The sequence below is a fragment of the Mobula birostris genome, chromosome 23, assembly GCF_030028105.1.
Source record: "Mobula birostris isolate sMobBir1 chromosome 23, sMobBir1.hap1, whole genome shotgun sequence".
Lineage (NCBI taxonomy): Eukaryota > Metazoa > Chordata > Chondrichthyes > Myliobatiformes > Myliobatidae > Mobula > Mobula birostris.
Window position 1 is genome coordinate 59,837,385 of NC_092392.1, and position 20,032 is coordinate 59,857,416.

The following is a 20,032-nucleotide window of genomic DNA, read 5'->3' on the forward strand; positions in this document are numbered from 1 at the left end:
GAGGGTAGTGGTGGAGGCGGACTGGTTAGGTCTGTTGTCCAGAAAGATCAGAGATTTTTTCCTTTCCTGATGGGGGTTCAAGTTAATAGGATCTGGACATCCATAGTGAAAATAAGGTGAGCAAGTGAGGGAACTGGAATGATGGAGAGCATGTTAAGTGTCTCTTTACATGACTTGCTTGTCCACGTGTTGTTTCCCACTAATCTCCCTCCTGGCACTTATACCTGTAAGTGTAACAACTGCTATACCTGCCCCTACGCCTCCTTCCTCACCACCATTCAGGATCCCAAACAGTCCTTGCAAGTGAGGCGGCACTTCACCTGTGAGACCCAACAATGATCAGTGATCGGGTGGGTGAGGGTGTGCTTTATCGAACACCTTCACTCTGTCTGTCACAAAAGTGGCCACCCATTTCAGTTTGATGCCATTCCCATACCAACATGTCTGTCTATGGCCTCCTCTCCTCCAAATTCAGGTTGGAGCAGCAGCACATCCTATTCCGTCTGGTTAACCTCCAACTTGATGGCATGAACACTGTGTCTAAGTTCCAGTTATTACTGCCCACTCTCACTCCTCTTCTCCTCACATGTCCACCACCTCCCTGTGGTGCCCCTTTTTTTTCCCTCCCATGGTCCACTGGCCTTTCCCATGGGATATCTCCTTTAGCTCTTGATATCTCTCTCCCCCCCCCCCCCGCCCCCCACCGCCCATCACCTGGTCTCATCTATCACTTACAAGCTTGCATTCCTTCCCCTCACCCTTTTTTTTTATTCTGGCTTCTGCCCCTCTCATTCCTTGCAGTCCCGATGAAGGAGTTTGGCCTGAAATATTGACTGTTTATTCCCCTCCCTTAACGCTGCCTGACATGCTAGGCTCTTCCAGCATTTTGTGTATGCTACTCAAGATTCCTAGCATCTGTAGAATCTCTTGAGTTTATACAAAAGAAATCCTGCTTCGGGTTTGGTTCGAAGGAGGAGTCTGACAGTCTGAGTGGGACTGCCGAGAAAGATATTTTTGAAATTTTCATTATTTTTTTTTCTCCAACGGCGTTCTGAGAGGCGGGACTGCGCAGGCGTGTGATGTCGGGCAGTGCAGCGCGGCAGATTTAAAAGGAACAGAGCCTTATAGAAAGGGCAGCGTAGTTTGCGGGCTGCGGAGTGAGCCGGGAGCAGAGTGAAGGCTTAAGGGCTTTGGCTCAACGGGCGAGGCGAGGAAGGTTTGGCATTCATTTTCTGTTGTTATTTGAGGAGAGGGGCAGTATGAGTGTGAGGGCAGTTTGCTGTTCTCGGTGTCGGATGTGGGAGGCCCTGGAGTCTCCAAGCCTCCCGGACGTCTACATCTGCGCCAAGTGCATCGAGATGCAGCTCCTAAGGGACCGTGTTACGGAACTAGAGCTGCAGCTCGATGACCTTCGTCTGGTCAGGGAGAGTGAGGAGTTGATAGAGAGGAGTTGCAGGCAGGTGGTCACGCCAGGGCCACGGGAGGCAGACAAGTGGGTCACGGTTAGGAGGGGGAAGGGGAAGAGTCAGGTAATAGGGAGTACCCCGATGGCTGTACCCCCTTAACAATAGGTACTCCTGTTTGAGTACTGTTGGGGGGGACAGCTTACCCGGGGGAAGCGACAGTGACCGTGCCTCCGGCACAGAGTCTGGCCCTGTAGCTCAGAAGGGTAGGGCAAGGAAGAGGAGGGCAGTTGTGATAGGGGACTCGATAGTAAGGGGGTCAGATAGGCGATTCTGTGGACGCAGTCCAGAGACCCGAATGGTAGTCTGCCTCCCTGGTGCCAGGGTCCGGGATATTTCTGATCGTGTCCAAGATATCCTGAAGTGGGAGGGTGAGGAGCCAGAGGTTGTGGTACATATAGGTACCAATGACATAGGTAGGAAAAGGGATGAGGTCCTGAAAGGAGAATATAGGGAGCTAGGAAGGGAGTTGAGAAAAAGGACCGCAAGGGTAGTAATCTCGGGATTACTGCCTGTGCCACGCGACAGTGAGAGTAGGAATGCGATGAGGTGGAGGATAAATGCGTGGCTGAGGGATTGGAGCAGGGGGCAGGGATTCAAGTTTTTGGATCATTGGGACCTCTTTTGGCACAGGCGTGACCTGTACAAAAAGGACGGGTTACACTTGAATCCTAGTGGGACCAATATCCTGGCAGGGAGATTAGCGAGGGCTACTGAGGTGACTTTAAACTAGAATGGTTGGGGGGTGGGAATCAAATTAAAGAGGCTAGGTGTGAGGAGGTTAGTTCACAACAGGGGGATGGGAACCAGTGCAGAGAGACAGGGGGGTGTAAAGTGAGGGTAGAAGCAAAAAGTACTAAGGAGAAGAGTAAAAGTGGCAGGCCAACAAATCCAGGGCAAGCATTAAAAAGGGCCACTTTTCAACATAATTGTATAAGGGCTAAGAGAGTTGTAAAAGAGCGCCTGAAGGCTTTGTGTGTCAATTCAAGGAGCATTCGTAATAAGGTGGATGAATTGAAAGTGCAGATTGTTATTAATGATTATGATATAGTTGGGATCACAGAGACATGGCTCCAGGGTGACCAAGGATGGGAGCTCAACGTTCAGGGATATTCAATATTCAGGAGGGATAGACATGAAGGAAGGGGAGGTGGGGTGGCGTTGCTGGTTAAAGAAGAGATTAACGCAATAGAAAGGAAGGACATAAGCTGGGAAGATGTGGAATCGATATGGGTAGAGCTGCGTAACACTAAGGGGCAGAAGACGCTGGTGGGAGTTGTGTACAGGCCACCTAACAGTAGTAGTGAGGTCGGAGATGGTATTAAACAGGAAATTAGAAATGTGTGCAATAAAGGAACAGCAGTTATAATGGGTGACTTCAATCTACATGGACTGGGTTTTGAGCAGTGAGGAAGGGTTAATTAGCAATCTTGTCGTGAGAGGCCCTTTAGGTAAGAGTGACCATAATATGGTGGAATTCTTCATTAAGATGGAGAGTGACATAGTTAATTCAGAAACAAAGGTTCTGAACTTAAAGAGGGGTAACTTTGAAGGTATGAGACGTGAATTAGCTAAGATAGACTGGCAAATGACACTTAAAGGATTGACAGTGGATATGCAATGGCAAGCATTTAAAGGTTGCATGGATGAACTACAACAATTGTTCATCCCAGTTTGGCAAAAGAATAAATCAAGGAAGGTAGTGCACCCATGGCTGACAAGAGAAATTAGGGATAGTATCAATTCCAAAGAAGAAGCATACAAATTAGCCAGAGAAAGTGGCTCACCTGAGGACTGGAAGAAATTCAGAGTTCAGCAGAGGAGGACAAAGGGCTTAATTAGGAAGGGGAAAAAAGATTATGAGAGAAAACTGGCAGGGAACATAAAAACTGACTGTAAAAGCTTTTATAAGTATGTAAAAAGGAAAAGACTGGTAAAGACAAATGTAGGTCCCCTACAGACAGAAACAGGTGAATTGATTATGGGGAGCAAGGACATGGCAGACCAATTGAATAATTACTTTGGTTCTGTCTTCACTAAGGAGGACATAAATAATCTTCCAGAAATAGTAGGGGACAGAGGGTCCAGTGAGATGGAGGAACTGAGCGAAATACATGTTAGTAGGGAAGTGGTGTTAGGTAAATTGAAGGCAGATAAATCCCCAGGGCCAGATGGTCTGCATCCTAGAGTGCTTAAGGAAGTAGCCCAAGAAATAGTGGATGCATTAGTGATAATTTTTCAAAACTCATTAGATTCTGGACTAGTTCCTGAGGATTGGAGGGTGGCTAATGTAACCCCACTTTTTAAAAAAGGAGGGAGAGAGAAACCGGGGAATTATAGACCGGTTAGCCTAACGTCAGTGGTGGGGAAACTGCTGGAGTCAGTTATCAAAGATGTGATAACAGCACATTTGGAAAGCAGTGAAATCATCGGACAAAGTCAACATGGATTTGTGAAAGGAAAATCATGTCTGACGAATCTCATTGAATTTTTTGAGGATGTAACTAGTAGAGTGGATAGGGGAGAACCAGTGGATGTGGTATATTTGGATTTTCAAAAGGCTTTTGACAAGGTCCCACACAGGAGATTAGTGTGCAAACTTAAAGCACATGGTATTGGGGGTAAGGTATTGATGTGGATGGAGAATTGGTTACCAGATAGGAAGCAAAGAGTGGGAATAAACGGGACCTTTTCAGAATGGCAGGCGGTGACTAGTGGGGTACCGCAAGGCTCAGTGCTGGGACCCCAGTTGTTTATAATATATATTAATGACTTGGATGAGGGAATTAAATGCAGCATCTCCAAGTTTGCGGATGACATGAAGCTGGGTGGCAGTGTTAGCTGTGAGGAGGATGCTAAGAGGATGCAGAGTGACTTGGATAGGTTGGGTGAGTGGGCAAATTCATGGCAGATGCAATTTAATGTGGATAAATGTGAAGTTATCCACTTTGGTGGCAAAAATAGGAAAACAGATTATTATCTGAATGGTGGCCGATTAGGAAAAGGGGAGGTGCAACGAGACCTGGGTGTCATTATACACCAGTCATTGAAAGTGGGCATGCAGGTACAGCAGGCGGTGAAAAAGGTGAATGGTATGCTGGCATTTATAGCGAGAGGATTTGAGTACAGGAGCAGGGAGGTACTACTGCAGTTGTACAATGCCTTGGTGAGACCACACCTGGAGTATTGTGTGCAGTTTTGGTCCCCTAATCTGAGGAAAGACATCCTTGCCATAGAGGGAGTACAAAGAAGGTTCACCAGATTGATTCCTGGGATGGCAGGACTTTCATATGAAGAAAGACTGAATGAACTGGGCTTGTACTCGTTGTAATTTAGAAGATTGAGGGGGTATCTGATTGAAATGTATAAAATCCTAAAGGGATTGGACAGGCTAGATGCAGGAAGATTGTTCCTGATGTTGGGGAAGTCCAGAAGAAGGGGTCACAGTTTGAGGATAAAGGGGAAGCCTTTAAGGACCGAGATTAGGAAAAACTTCTTCACACAGAGAGTGGTGAATCTGTGGAATTCTCTGCCACAGGAAACAGTTGAGGCCAGTTCATTGGCTATATTTAAGAGGGAGTTAGATATGGCCCTTGTGGCTACGGGGATCAGGGGGTATGGAGGGAAGGCTGGGGCGGTGTTCTGAGTTGGATGATCAGCCATGATCATAATAAATGGCGGTGCAGGCTCGAAGGGCCGAATGGCCTACTCCTGCACCTATTTTCTATGTTTCTATGTTTCTAAAGGTACAATTTGAGTGGAAGTCTTCACTTTAGGGTCATTAGGAAAATGCAATAAACTTCAGTCCTGCCACAGATGCCCTTATCTCAAGAATGAATTTATTTGAGTGACCATCCGCAGCCAATTTGTTGGTAGTTGGTGGTGACTTGGATTTGTCTAAAAACACTTTCAGGACTTTAGAGTTTGATCCCAACAGTATGAATCATATTCTTACCTGTACTGAGCGGAATCTATTCTTGAGTGAAGTGAATGGACATGGTTTAGATTACCCCGCATCTTCCTAATGTCTCTTCACATATACCAGCTTCAATTTATAAAACTCTTCTTGCAATATATCTTCCGATTGTGCTTTTTTTTTAAACTTCAGGCATTGTTCCATGTTCTCAAATAAGTATTCTTACTCCTTTATTTCTTAAATGTGAGCCTATGAAGTAATGATGAAGGTGGTTAAAATGAAGAAATATTCTGATACTTAATTTTCTCCTCGCTCATTTTCTTGCTTGCCTTTGAAAGCAGTTTCTCTGAAAATGTTTTATTTTCCCAATGAAAAGTGCATTTTTTCTTGTAAGTTTCTACCATAAGCATTTTTATCTATATCCAGACTTCATCTTTGCTTGACATCCACATACATGAATTAGTGTGCAGTTGTCATGCCAATGTTTATCCTCCTCTTAACTATGACTGCAGTATTCAAAGTTACCATCCAACACTACCATCTCAGCTGATTTCTTTTATTTACTAATTGAACATGGGTTCCACCAGCTTTGAGCAGCTGAGTGTTAGTTTGAGTACAAAGGATGTGTTAATAACGTTGCAGAACTACAAAAATTGAAAGAAAAGTTAATGTATTCATTAAAATTGCCTAAAATGCTCTTTCTGTTTTGTGAAATAGAACTCTCCTTTGTACCAATACCTGCAAGATGTGGGGCATACAGACTTTGAAACTTGCCCAAATTTGTCATGGGTGGAAGAATGCTCACCAAATGAGGAACCAAATGAATTGTATATCCCTGCTCCACCAACAGTGAGTATTTAAAAGTTTGAAAGTATACGAAAATGTTCTTTCCAGGGTTTTAAAAGGTATCCTTGTATATCTGGATAGATCTGAACAAGTACCCTTTTACAGTGCCCTTAAAAAGTATTAAGTATTCCCCACCCCCACCCCCCGGAAGTTTTCATGTTTTATTGTTTTACAACGTTGAATCACAGGGGCTTTCATTTGGCTTTTTTTTTTGACATTCATTAACAGAAAAATACTCTTGTGTCAAAGTGAAAACAGATTTCTACACAGCGAACTAAATTAATTACAAATACAAAATACAAAATAATTGATGGCATAGGTATTCATCCCCTTCAAGTCAGTATTTAGTAGATATACCTTTGGCTGCAATTACAGCCTTGAGTCTGTGTGGATAGGTTTCTATCAACTTTGCACATTGGGACACTGCAATTTTTCTCAATTCTGCTTTACAAAACTGCTCAAGCTCTGTCAGATTGCATGGGGATCATGAGTGAACAGCCCGTTTCAAGTCTAGCCACAAATTCTCAGTTGGATTGAGGACTGGACTCTGACTTAGCCACTCCAGGGGTTTAACTTTGTTGTTTTTAAGCCATTCCTGTGTAGCTTTGGCTTTATGCTTGGGGTCATTGTCTTGCTGGAAAACAAATCTTCTCCCAAGTCGCAGTTCTCTTTCAGGCTGTATTAAGGTTTCCTCCAGGATTTCCTCTATATTTTGCTGCGTTCATTTTACCCTCTCCCTTCACAGGGCCTGCAAGGCCCTGTTACAGTGAAGTATCCCCACAGCATGATGCAGCCACCACCATGCTTCACTGTAGGGATGATGTCGGGTGTTTGATGGCCAAAAAGCTCTATTTTGGTTTTATCAGACCATTGAAGTCAGCTGGAAAAAGGTTCTGATTCTCCCACGTGCCTTCTGGCAAATTCTAGCCGAGATTTCATGAGTTTTTTTTCCCCCAACAGTGGCTTTGTCTTTGCCACTTGCCCATAAAGCTGCGACTGGTGAAGCACCCAGGCAACAGTTGTATGCACAGTCTTTCGCATCTCAGCCACAGAAGCTTGTAACTCCTCCAAAATTATCATTGGTCTCTTGGTGGCCTCCCTCACTAGTCCCCTTCTTGCACAGTCAATCAGTTTTTGAGGATGGCCTGCTCTAGGCAGATTTATTGCTGTGACATATTCTTTCCATTTCTTGATGATTGACTTAGCTGTACACGTGTGACTGTAACTGTGACTTGAAAATTTTCTTGTACCCATCTCCTGACTTGTGCTTTTCAATGACTTTTTTGTGGAGTTGCTTGGAGTGTTATTTTGTCTGTGGTGTAGTTTTTGCCAGGATACTGACTCACCAGCAGTTGGACCTTCCAGATACAAGTGTAATTTTACTAGAATCAGTTGAAGCACCTTGACTGCACACAGGTCTCCAAGAACAGATCTTCATTTAACTAATTATGTGACTTCTATAACCAATTGGCTGCACCAGTGATGAAATGGGGTGTCACATTAAAGGGGGGGGGTGAATACTTAATGCAATCAATTTTGTGTTTTAATTAATTTAGATCTTTTGTAGCGATCTGTTTTCACTTTGAAGTGAAAGTTTTTTTTTTCCTGTTGATCAGTGTCAAAAAAACATGAAAACTTCCAATGGGGATGAATACTTTTAATAAGCACTGTAACTGGTGCATTAGTGTCAGCTGTGGCATAGTTGGCAGAAAATGCCTTTGATTCTGAAGAACAGAGTTGAGAAGGAATACTTGTGATCTTTCAGTGCTGTACTGAAGATATAGAACACTTAGAGATCACATCTTTTGGATAAACTATTATACCCAAGCTTTTTTCAAGAAGTGAACAATGTTGTTGCCGTGGTTACTGTTTATTCCTCAATCAAAATAACCAAAAATTTCTATCTCTACGACATTGTTTCTGAGATCTGGCTGTTCTTTCTTGTGGTATAGTATTAATTACTTATGAAAGGTATTTCACTGTAAAGTTTTTTGGGATAACCCAAGCCCATCCACGAAAGGTCAAAACATCAATAAATGTATTAGTTGTGTGTATTTCATGTCTTTGATGCAAAAAGCTAAGCCTTCAGGAGGAGTAAAGTCATAATTTTGGGCTACACAGCATGTTTTTGAAATATTTTTCCAGTCACTTTTGTGGTCCCTTTGAGTCAAAGTAATATGTTAAAACTATAGGCATTGAGCAATGCAAAAAAATTAATTTAGTTTTATTTCTAATCACATGGTTAATAGATTTTGTGTAGTCGAAAGGATAAAGTTTGCCTTTAATTAGATTCATAGAATCATTTGGCACAGAAATTAGGGCCCTCTTGGCTCCCTTGGCTATGCAGACTATATCTTTGCTCATCCCGTGTTCCTGCATTAGGCCCACATTCCCCTACATCTTTCTAAGAACTTGTTAAAGTGCCTTTTTAAAAAAATATATAATTGTACCTGCCTCTACTGTATCCTTTGGCTGCAGTTCCAGATAACCATCAGCCTCTGTGGGGTGGGGGATGGAAAATTGGCCCAAGATCTTCTTTAAACTTCACTTCTCACCTTGAACCTGTGCCCACTAGTTCTAGATTTCCCTGTGATGGAGTGTGGAAAAGTTTAACTATCTCCGCCCTTCAGTTTATCAAGCTATAAAGTCATCCCTCAGCCTTGCACGTTTCATTGAGAATAAGCTAACCTGTCCAATTACTCCTTGTAACTACAGCCCTTCTGCACCCTCTCAATTTCTAGCACATCCTTGCTGTACAGTATGTGATGACCAGAATGGTTCGCATTTCTCCAAGTGCAGTGTAACCAATGGTTTGTTGTTGTTGTTTTTTTTTAAAACATCTGCAAAATGATGTCCCAAAGTTTGTACACAATGTATACCGAACGCCTTTTTCACTACCTATCCACCTGTGTTACCACTGTCAGGGAGCCTTGGACTTGCCCAATGATCTGTTTATCAGCACTGTTCCTGAGGATCCTGCTGCTTACTGTCCTACCGGATTTTTAACTTGTAAACTCTCGATTTTTGCACACATATGGAAGTTTATATGGATCTAATGAGAATCCATATTGACATACTGACATGTGAAATCTGTTGATAATTAATTTCTTGCATTCTGTATTTAAAGTGAAGATCTGGTATTAATTTGAAAATTGCATTGTTTCCTGTTTGAGAATAATGATAAAAATCTTTACAATGAAATTGGAGAGATGACTTATCCATTTCTGTATAAGTTGTTTCATAATGGGCATATTATGGATTTAAACCATACCAAAAGATGCTATGGAGAAACTGTGCAGTAAGTATATTGCAATTGAGGCCCATGCATGTGAAATACTGTAGTAGGTTATAAAAGTCTGTAGAATTGTTTGGTTTTGAATACCACACCCAAGGAACAACTGAGGGAATATAGTAGATTCATAGCCTGACGATGTTAAACTTATGAGCATTATTTTTGCCTGCTTTTCCTAAAATGTCCATGATCAAGAAGAACTTGAGGCATTTCATTCACAAAGCTAAGGGTATATCCAGAGAAGTGAGCGAGAAGTTTGCTTTGAATCATTGGACTAAATGATGTTCAGGAATTCAACTCTGGATCTGAATGAATACACCACATTTGTCACTGACGTCATCAGGACCTGTGTAGATGAGTGTGTTCCTTTTAAGAACATACCAGATATACCCAAACCAAAAGCAGTGATGAACTATGAGATTCATAGTGCTGAGGGCTAGTTCTGTGGATTTCAAGACCAGTGATCTAGAACTATACAAGAACTCCAGGTATGACCTACAGAAGGCTATTTTAAGAGTGAAGAAACAATTCTGATTGAAGTTGGAAACAGAATCAGATGTACTTCTGCTCTGTAAGGGTTTGCAGGCTATTAATTCCTACAAGGCAAAACGTGACATAAATGGTTTGATGCTTCACTCTCAGATGAGCTAAACTTGGAGGCCGGCGTTAGAACATTTTTCATGAGGATGAATGCTTATAAGGTGTCAGGCCCTGATTGTTTACCTGGTAGGGCACTAAAAATTGTTGTCAACCAAGTGTCGGGAGTGTTCAAGGACGCCTGTGATCTCTCACTATGCAGTCAGAGGTTCCCACCTGCTTCAAAAGGCTAACCATCATACCAGTGCCCAAGAGGAGCAGGATGAGCTGTCTCAATGACTATCGCCCAGTTGCACTCACATCTACTGTGAAGTGTTTTGAGAGGTTGCTCACAGCCAGAATTAACATCTACCAGGACCAGGACCTGCTACAATTTGCCTATCTCCACAATAGGTCTACAGCAGATGTAATTCCATTGGCTCGCCACTCGGCCTTGGATCACCCGGAACAGCAATACCCATTTCAAGATCTATTTATTGATTACAGCTTAGCGTTCAACAGCATCATATCCTCACTACTAATCAACAAACTTCAAAGCCTGTGCCTCTGTACTTCCCTCTGCAAATGGATCCTTTACTTCCCCATCAGGAGACCAGTCTGGCAGATTGGAAATGACATCTCCTTGCTGACAAAAAGCACTGACACACCTCAAGGATATATGCTTAGCTCTCTACTCTCTACACCCATGAATGTGTGGCTAGGCACAGCTCAAATTTGCTGTTGATCCAAGTATTGTTGGTGGAATTTCGGATGATGAGGTGGTGTACAGGAGCAAACTAGATCAACTGGTCGAGTGGAGTCGCAGCAGCAACCTTGCACTCAACATCAGTAAGACCAAGGAATTGATTGTACACACACCGTGAACGGGTCAGAAGTAGAAAGGGTGAGCAGTTTCAAATTCCTGGATGTCATCATCTGAGGATCTATCCTGGGTCCAACATATTGATGCAATCACAAAGAAGACACGACAGTGCCTGTTTCATTAAGAGTTTGGAGACCACCAAAGACTCTCTCAAATTACAGCCAATGCTACCCATGAAGTTGGAATGCAACTTAAGCAAGAACTCTTACTGAACGGTTATGAAATGTTAACTCTTTTTTTAGGCTATTTGACCTGCTATGTGTTTCTAATATTCTGTTTCTTATCTCATGATCAGCAATGATATTAATAAAGGTTAAATGGTGTCCAGGACACCAGTAAAAAAGATTGGATGTATCCTGAACACAGGATTGGAAAAAGCTGCAGAAAGCTGTAAATTCAGCCAGCTCCATGCTGGGCACCAGCCTCTCCAGCATTGAGGATATCTTCAAAAGGCAATGCCTCAAAAAGGCAGGATCTGTCATTAATGACCCCCATCACTCAAGACGTGCCCTCATCTCATTGCTACCTTCAAGGAGAAGGTACAGGAGCCTGAAGACACACACAAAATGTTGGAGGAACTCAGCAGACCAGGCATTATCTATGGAAAAGAGTACAGTTGATGTTTCAGGCTGAGACCCTTCAGTAGTACTTGTTTGAAGTGCATTTATATGTTGTGATTGATAATAAATTACTGAAAACTGGCATTTGGGGCCAAAGCATATGACTAATAAAATGCATCTTACAATGTATGAGTAGTCTTCATATGTGTTTTGTTGCCAAATCTTGGCTCATGGCTTCTTCTATACTCTTAAGTATAGTAATAGTTTGTTAGATATCCTTGTGTCTGTCAGAATTTCATGTTTTCTTGGTTATTTTTGTCCTTCCATTGAGCTACTCATAATCTGTATGGCAGGAGTAAGTAAAATCTCTTGGGAAGTATTTATAAGTGCTGTAGCTTGAGTAATTTGCTCTTCAGAAGGTTATCTTAAAGCTTCTTTGTATGAAGATCCACTTCCATTATTATCCCCAACATTTCAGCTTGCAAAAGACAATTCTTATGCTACTGTTACTTACCAGATTAGGCAGCATCTTTGGAAAACAAAAATATTAATACTCCATATTAAAGTCACTTTGACAAAAGACCCTGAAATATTTGTTCTGTTTCTCATGTACAGAGCCTATTAAAAAGTAGTCACCTCCCTTGGAAGTATTCATATTTTATTGTTTTACAACATTGAATCACTGTGGATATAATTTGGCTTTTTTGACACTGATCAACAGAAAAGACTCATGTCAAATTTCTACAAATTGGCCTAAATTTATTACAATTATTAAACAGAATAATTGCATAAATTACTCACCTCCTACAAGTCAGTATTTAGATGTACCTTTGGCAGCAATTACAGCCTTGAGTCTGTGTGGATAGGTCTCTATCAGCTTTGCACATCTGGACACTGCAATTTTTCCCCATTCTTCCTTACAAAACTGCTCAAGCTCTGTTAGATTGCATGGGGATCGTGAGTGAACAGCTCTTTTTCAAGTCTAGCCACAAATTCTCAGTTGGATTGAGGTCTGGACTCTGACTTAGCCATTCCAGGACGTTAACTTTGTTTTTAAGCCATTCCTGTATAACTTTGGCTTTATGCTTGGGGTCATTGTCTTTCTGGAAAACAGACCTTCTCCCAAGTTGCAACTCTCTTGCAGACTACATCAGGTTTTCCTCCAGGATTTCCTTGTATTTTGCTGCATTCATTTTATCTTCTACCTTCACGAGCCTTTCAAGGCCTGCTACAGTGAAGCATCCCCACAGCATGATACAGCCACCACCATGCTTCATGGTAGGGATGGTGTGTTTTTGATGATGTATAGTGTTTGGCTTACGCCAAACATAGCATTTAGTCTGATCCCAAAAAGATCAATTTTGGTTTTATTAGACCATAGAGCCTTCTTCCATCTGGCTTCGGAGTCTCCCACATGCCTTCTTGCAAACTCTAGCAAGATTTAATGTTTTTTTTTCAATAGTTGCTTTTTTTTCTTGCTACTCTCCCATAAAGCTGCAACTGATGAAACACCTGGGCAACAGTTGTCTCCCATCTCAGCCAGTGAAGCTTGTAACTACTCCAGAGTTGTCATAGGACTCTTGGTGGCTTCCCTCAGTAGTGCCTTTCTTGCATGATCTATTTTTGATGACACCCTGTTCTAGGCACACTTACAACTGTGCCATATTCCTTCAATCTCTTGATGATTGACTTAACTGTACTCCAAGAGATATTCAGTGACTTGGAAATTTTTTGTATCTGTCTCTTGACTTGTGCTTTTTCAATAACCTTCTCATGGATTTGTTTGTAGTATTCTTTTGGCCATGGTGTAGTTTTTGCTAGGATACTGACTTGCCTGCAGTTGGACCTTCCAGATACAGGTGTATTTTTACTGCAATCAATTGAAACACCTTGATGGCACACAGGTAATCTCCATTTAACTAAATATGTGACTTCTGAAACCAATAAGCTGCACCAGTAATAACTTGGTGTGTCATATTAAAGGGGGTGAATACTTATACAATCAGTTAGTGTATTTTAATTTGTAATTAATTTAGATCACTTTGTAGAGATCTGTTTTCATTTTGATAAGTCTTTTTCTGTTGATCAGTGTAAAAAAAACAAATTAAATCTACTGTAATTCAATGTTGTAAAGCAATAAAACATGAAAACCCCTCCCCCACACAAAACCACCACTGTGAGCTTCACGGCTGAACAGGTGAGAAGACAGCTGAAATGTCTCAACCCAAGCAAGGCTGCAGGACCGGATGGTGTCAGTACCAGGGTGCTCAAAGCCTGTGCCCCTCAGCTAAGTGGAGTACTTCGCCAAGTCTTCAACCTGAGCCTGAGGCTCCGGAGGGTTCCCGTACTGTGGAAGACATCCTGCCTCGTCCCTGTGCCGAAGATGCCGCGCCCCAGCGGCCTCAATGACTACAGACCGGTGGCATTGACCTCCCACATCATGAAGACCCTGGAGAGATTTGTTCTGGAGCTGCTCCAGCCTATGGTCAGGCCACACTTAGATCCCCTCCAGTTCGCCTACCAGACCCGACTAGGAGTTGAGGATGCCATTATCTACCTGCTGAACCGTGTCTGCGCCTACCTGGACAAGCCAGCGAGCACTGTGAGGGTCATGTTTTTTGACTTCTCCTGTACGTTCAACGCCATCTGCCCTGCTCTGCTGGGGGAGAAGCTGACAGCGATGCAGGTGGATGCTTCCCTGGTATCATGGATTCTTGATTACCTGACTGGCAGACCACAGTACGTGTGCTTGCAACACTGTGTGTCCGACAGAGTGATCAGCAGCACTGGGGCTCCACAGGGGACTGTCTTGTCTCCCTTTCTCTTCACCATTTACACCTCGGACTTCAACTACTGCACAGAGTCTTGTCATCTTCAGAAGTTTTCAGATGACTCTGCCATGGTTAGATGTATCAGCAAGGGAGATGAGCTCGAGTACAGGGCTACAGTAGGAAACTTTGTCACATGGTGTGAGCAGAATTATCTGCAGCTTAATGTGAAAAAGACTAAGGAGCTGGTGGTAGACCTGAGGAGAGCTAACGTACCGGTGACCCCTGTTTTCAACCAGGGAGTCAGTGTGGACATGGTGGAGGATTACAAATACCTGGGGATATGTATTGACAATAAACTGGACTGGTCAAAGAACACTGAGGCTGTCTACAAGAAGGGTCAGAGCCGTCTCTATTTCCTGAGGAGACTGAGGTCCTTTAACATCTGCCAGATGATGCTGAGGATGTTCTATGAGTCAGTGGTGGCCAGTGCTATCATGTTTGCTGTTGTGTGCTGGGGCAGCAGGCTGAGGGTAGCAGACACCAGGAGAATCAACAAACTCATTCGTAAGGCCAGTGATGTTGTGCGGATGGAACTGGACTCTCTGACGGTGGTGTCTGGAAAGAGGATGCTGTCTAAGCTGCATGCCATCTTGGTCAATGTCTCCCATCCACTACATAATGTACTGGGTGGGCACAGGAGTACATTCAGCCAGAGACTCATTCCACTGAGATGCAGCACAGAGCATCATAGGAAGTCATTCCTGCCTGTGGCCATCAAACTTTACAACTCCTCCCCTGGAGCGTCAGACACCCTGTGCCGATAGGCAGGTCCTGGACTTCTTTCATAATTTACTGGCATAATTTACATATTACTATTTAACTATTTGTGGTTCTATTACTATTTATTATTTATGGTGCAACTGTAACGAAAACCAATTTCCCCCTGGGATCAATAAAGTATGACTATATTGGCCAATGGCTCTTGTGGATGTTATTTTATATAGCTTTCTGCATCAGAACCACTAATTGTGAAAAGTGTTTAAGTAATATTACAGATTCAAATAAATCACAGATAAACTTGTATTCTTTAATTCCAAGTTGTACTTTGAGGTTTATTAGCTTCTTCATTTTCTTGGACTAAATCACAGTCTTGTATGTCAATTGCATCAGTCCTAAATTACTGTCCTATCCCACCTCTGAAGTACTTTGTATTATAAGGTCTGACAAATGTTAAATCAAGCTTTTTGCCTTTTCCACTGTGCATTTGGCCCTGAGATCAGAAAGATGTTGCTCAAAAGTCAAGAGAACAGATACTGGAAATGTGAAATAGAAACAAAGTGCTGGAAACACTTAGCCAGTTAGGTGGCATTTGTGAAAAGGAAAGCAGAGTTAAAGTTTCAGAACTGGGAAAGGGAGAAGTCAAGTTTGTTTGAAGCTGCAGGGTAGTGGGACAGGAATGGATGGGACGTGAAGAATATTGTGTGCAACTTTGGTCAACCCTTTACAGGAAGGATTTAAATATCATATTGGAGGACATGCTTTTAAGATGAGAGGAGAAAAGTTTAAAGGAGGTTTACAAAGGAAAATTCCTACACAGTGGTCGGTGCCTGGAAGATGCTACCAGAGAAAGTGGTGAAAGTAGATTCGATTCCAGTCCCTAAGAGCAGGCGTCCCCAACCTTTTCTTGCACCGCGGACCAGTTTAATATTGACAATATTCTTGCGGACCGGCTGAGGGGAGTGGGGGGGTGGGTTGTTCAACTAGGGTTGCCAACTTTCTCACTCCCAAATACGGGACAAAAGTAGCAGTCAAATATGGGACACTTGTGTTTACCCCGAGAAAGACTACCATGACCGTGAAGCCTTGCGCGGGCACCTGTGTGCACATGCGTGACATACTGATTTTTTTTTCTACAAATTGGTTTTCACTTAATCTTCCCGATTCTGTTAAGTGAAACTACACTGTATATACATTACTTCTACTTTATATAAGCTCTGTATTTATCATATCATTCCTGCTTTTACTATATGTTAGTGTTACTTTAGGATTTGGTATGATTTGGTAGGTTATTTTTTGGGTCTGGGAACGCTCAAAAATTTTTCCCATTTAAATTAATGGTAATTGCTTCTTCGCTTCACGCCATTTCAGCTTACAAACAGTTTCATAGGAACGCTCTATCTTAGCGGGGGAAATACGGGACAAGAGCAGTCCCGTATGGGACAAATCAATTTAGCCCAATATACAGGATGACTCGGCTAATACGGGACAGTTGGCAACCCTATGTTCAAATTCAACAGTGCGTGACAGGGAATGAGGAAAGGCGCAGCTGACTAGTAACGTTTCATATGGCCAAATCGTATTGTTTCCTCGTGGCCTGGTAGCACATGCTTTGCAGCCAGGTACCTGGGGACCACTGCCTAAGAGGCATTGGACAGACACTTGAATGGGTAGGGAATAGGGGGATATAGGCCACATGCAGGCAGTCAACACATGGTATGAACCAAAGAGCCTGTTCTTGAGGGCTGTTGCAATAAGAAGATAGAGGAGTGTAAATATTGTGGAATACAGGGCTGTAGGATTTGCCCAGCCAGTCGAGCTGTATTTATGGAGTGAGAACAACTAAGACAAGATCACAGCTGGAAGACCTGTGGCAACAATGACCAGTTTTGATAGGGACAGAGAAAGTGAGTTAGCTGAAGGTGTACAATGCAATATTGAGTCCAAGTTGCTCCTCCTCTCTCCCCATTTCGTTTCCTGTTGAATTTTCACCATTTTTGTTTTAAATATCAGAGCCATTGGGCCAGCAGGGAAATGGGCTCTGAGTCCATACTGAATATCAATCTCCTATTTGCACACAATCCTTAATTAATCCATTTCTTCACGGTAAGGTACAGAGTTTTTGTTTGCACGCCATCCAGACAGATCATTTCATACACAAGTACATCAAGGTAGTACAAAAAGGGGGAGAAAACAATGCTGAGTGAAGATTGAAGATTAACTTTATTAATCACATGTACATTGAAACATACAGTAAAATGCACTGTTTGCATCAATGACTAACACAGTCCAAGGATGTGCTGGCGGCCCACAAGTGTCACCATGCTTCTGGCGCTAAATTTACCATCCTAACTTGTAAGTCTTTGGAAAGTGAGAGGAAGCCCACATGGTCATGGGGGGAACGTACAAACTCATTTCGGACAGCGGTGGAATTGAATCCGGGTCACTGGGGCTGTAATGGCTTTACATTAACGGCTACTCTATCATCCCAGTATGGTGTTGTACTTGCAGAGAAAGCGCAGTGCTGGTAGACATAATAGGTTTGAGACTTGGGGTAGATTGAGAGCACAAGGGTTCATCTTTAATATACAAGAGTTTTGTTCACAAGTGTTATAACTAGGGCACTGGATGTCTTTGAGCTTAGTGGTTTGGCTCTCAGGCTTTTGCATCTTCTGCCTGATGGAAGGAGGGAGAAGAGAGGGTGACCAGGGTAAGAGGGGGTTTTTGATTTTTTGCCAGCTCTCCCGAGGCAGTGGGGAGTGTCAGTTATTGGAGGGGAGGCTGTTCTTGTGATGGACTGAGCTCTGTTCACAACAGCAGTTTCTTGCAGTTTTAGTTACAGTAGTTTCTATACCAAGCTATGATGCATCCAAAATAAAATGCTTTTTATGATCCATCTGTAAACATTAAGAGTCATCTGGTACAATGGTATTTCCCTAGCCTTCCGAGGAAATAGAGTTCCAAATGTGCTTTCTTGCCACGGTGTCTACATGGCTGGATCAGAACAAATTCTTATTGATCTTTACACCCAGGAACTTGAAACTGTCAACCATCGTCAACTCAGCATCTTTGACACAGAGAGGAGTGTGCACTGTGTTATCATTCCTAAAGTCGGTGATCAGCTTTTTTTCCCCATTAACTCCCCTTAAATTCCACCACTCAACCACAAGCTAGAGACAATTTACAGAAACCAGTTAACCTTCCAAGCCATGATGTTGGTTGCCTGGCATATCCAACAATGATAGGAGACCTGTGCAGGAAAGCTTTTAAAGTGTGGAAAAATGGTTGTACTGGGGCAGTTCGACTCCCTCGATGCGGGAAGATTGGGTCCAATGATGTGAGTAGTCAGAATCAAAATCAGCATTAGGTTTGATATCAACAGCATGTGTTGTGAAGTTTGTTAACTTTGCGGCAGCAGTACAATGCAATACATGATAAATAGAAAAATGAATTACGGTAATTATTTATGTATCTTAAATAGTTAAGTTCAAATAAGTGGCGCAAAAACAGGAATAAAAAGTAATCGAAGTTCATGGGTTCAGTGTCAATTTAGAAATTGGATGGCAGAGGGAAAGGAGTCACAACTGGGGTCTTCCTTACTTGCAGTACATAACCATGACTACTTCGAAGCCTTGTCATGCCCTTCACTCTTCACAAAGTGTTGCAAAACTGCCTTCCCAACTGCTGGATCTCACTGTTGACCTCATCCACCCAGTTTGCCAGACCTGACTTCACATGCCAAGACAGGCATGTCCCTGTCTCACTGGCTATGAGACCTGTCGGCTGCTCTCATCTGGTTTAGACTGCCTGTCGAAGCAGTGTACTGGGGTGTGACCAATGTCCCGTGCTACTTGGAGCTATAGGTGAGAGCTGAGTGCCCAGTGGGGACCAAGGGTGAATGAACTGCCCAGAATGGACACAACAAGCCCTTCCATTCACCCCATGTTACCCTATATGTTCCTTGCAATGTCCGTGCCTGTGATGGGATGGGATCTTGACCACATGATCAGAAAGTGGAGGGATGGTGGATGTCAGGGCTAGGAAAAATAAGCAGTGGCAAAGTAATCGACAGTAGGCTAAATAGTTTGAAGTGTGTATATTTTAATGCTAGCAGTATTATGGGGAGAGGTGATGAACTTGGAGGATGGATTAGTACATGGTTTTTATAGAGACTTGGCTGAGAGAGGGACAGGAATGGGTGCTTAATGCCCCAGGGTTTTGATGTTTTAGAAAAGTTAGAGGGAGGTAAAGGGGGGTGGGTGAAGTTGCATTGCTAATTGGGGACAATATGACAGCTGCAGTCTAGAGGGGATATAATGGAGGGCTCCTCCATTGAGTCTGTACTGGTAGAACTCAAAAATAGGAAGGGTACAATCACTCCGATGGGATTGTACTACAGACCCTCCTCTTCCCCCCCCCCCCCCCCATAACTATCATGACAGGGAAGAACAGATATGCAAGCAGATTAAGGAAATGTATGAAAATAGGCTTGTTGTCATGGGGGGTTGGGGGGGATATCAACTTCATAATATAAACTGGGGCCACAGAGGTGTAAGAGGTTTAAATGGGGTGACAGAATTGTTAGGTGCATCTAAGAGGGTTTCTTAAATCAATATGTAGGTAGTCTCAGAGGAGGGGCTGTATTGTACCTGGTGCTGGGTAATGAGCCTGGCCAGGTAACCATCTTTTCAGTGGGTGAGCAGTGAGGGAACAGTGAGCAGAGCTCTTTAAATTTTAAGGTAGCTAGAGATAAGGATAAGTATGGACCTAGTGGGAGGCTGTTTAAAGACTAACTGCATAGAGTACAGGACAGTTATGTTCCAGCCAGAAGGAAGGGCAATGATGAAGGCAAGAGAGCCTTGGATGTTGAGGGAGGTGATGAATTTAGTCAGAAAGACAAAAGAAAAATGTGTAAATTTTAAGAAGTTTGAATTACAGTGCCCTTGTC

General features: G+C 42.9%; 1 protein-coding gene across 1 annotated transcript in view; it reads left to right on the forward strand.

The window, feature by feature from the left end:
- The window catches only part of vezt (vezatin, adherens junctions transmembrane protein), a 122,727-nt gene that overhangs the window by 24,433 nt on the left and 78,262 nt on the right, over window positions 1–20,032 (forward strand). The window contains exon 2 of the mRNA XM_072241465.1: window positions 6,097–6,228. Coding sequence (XP_072097566.1) covers window positions 6,097–6,228 — 132 coding nt within the window. The remainder of the gene's footprint in view (window positions 1–6,096; window positions 6,229–20,032) is intronic.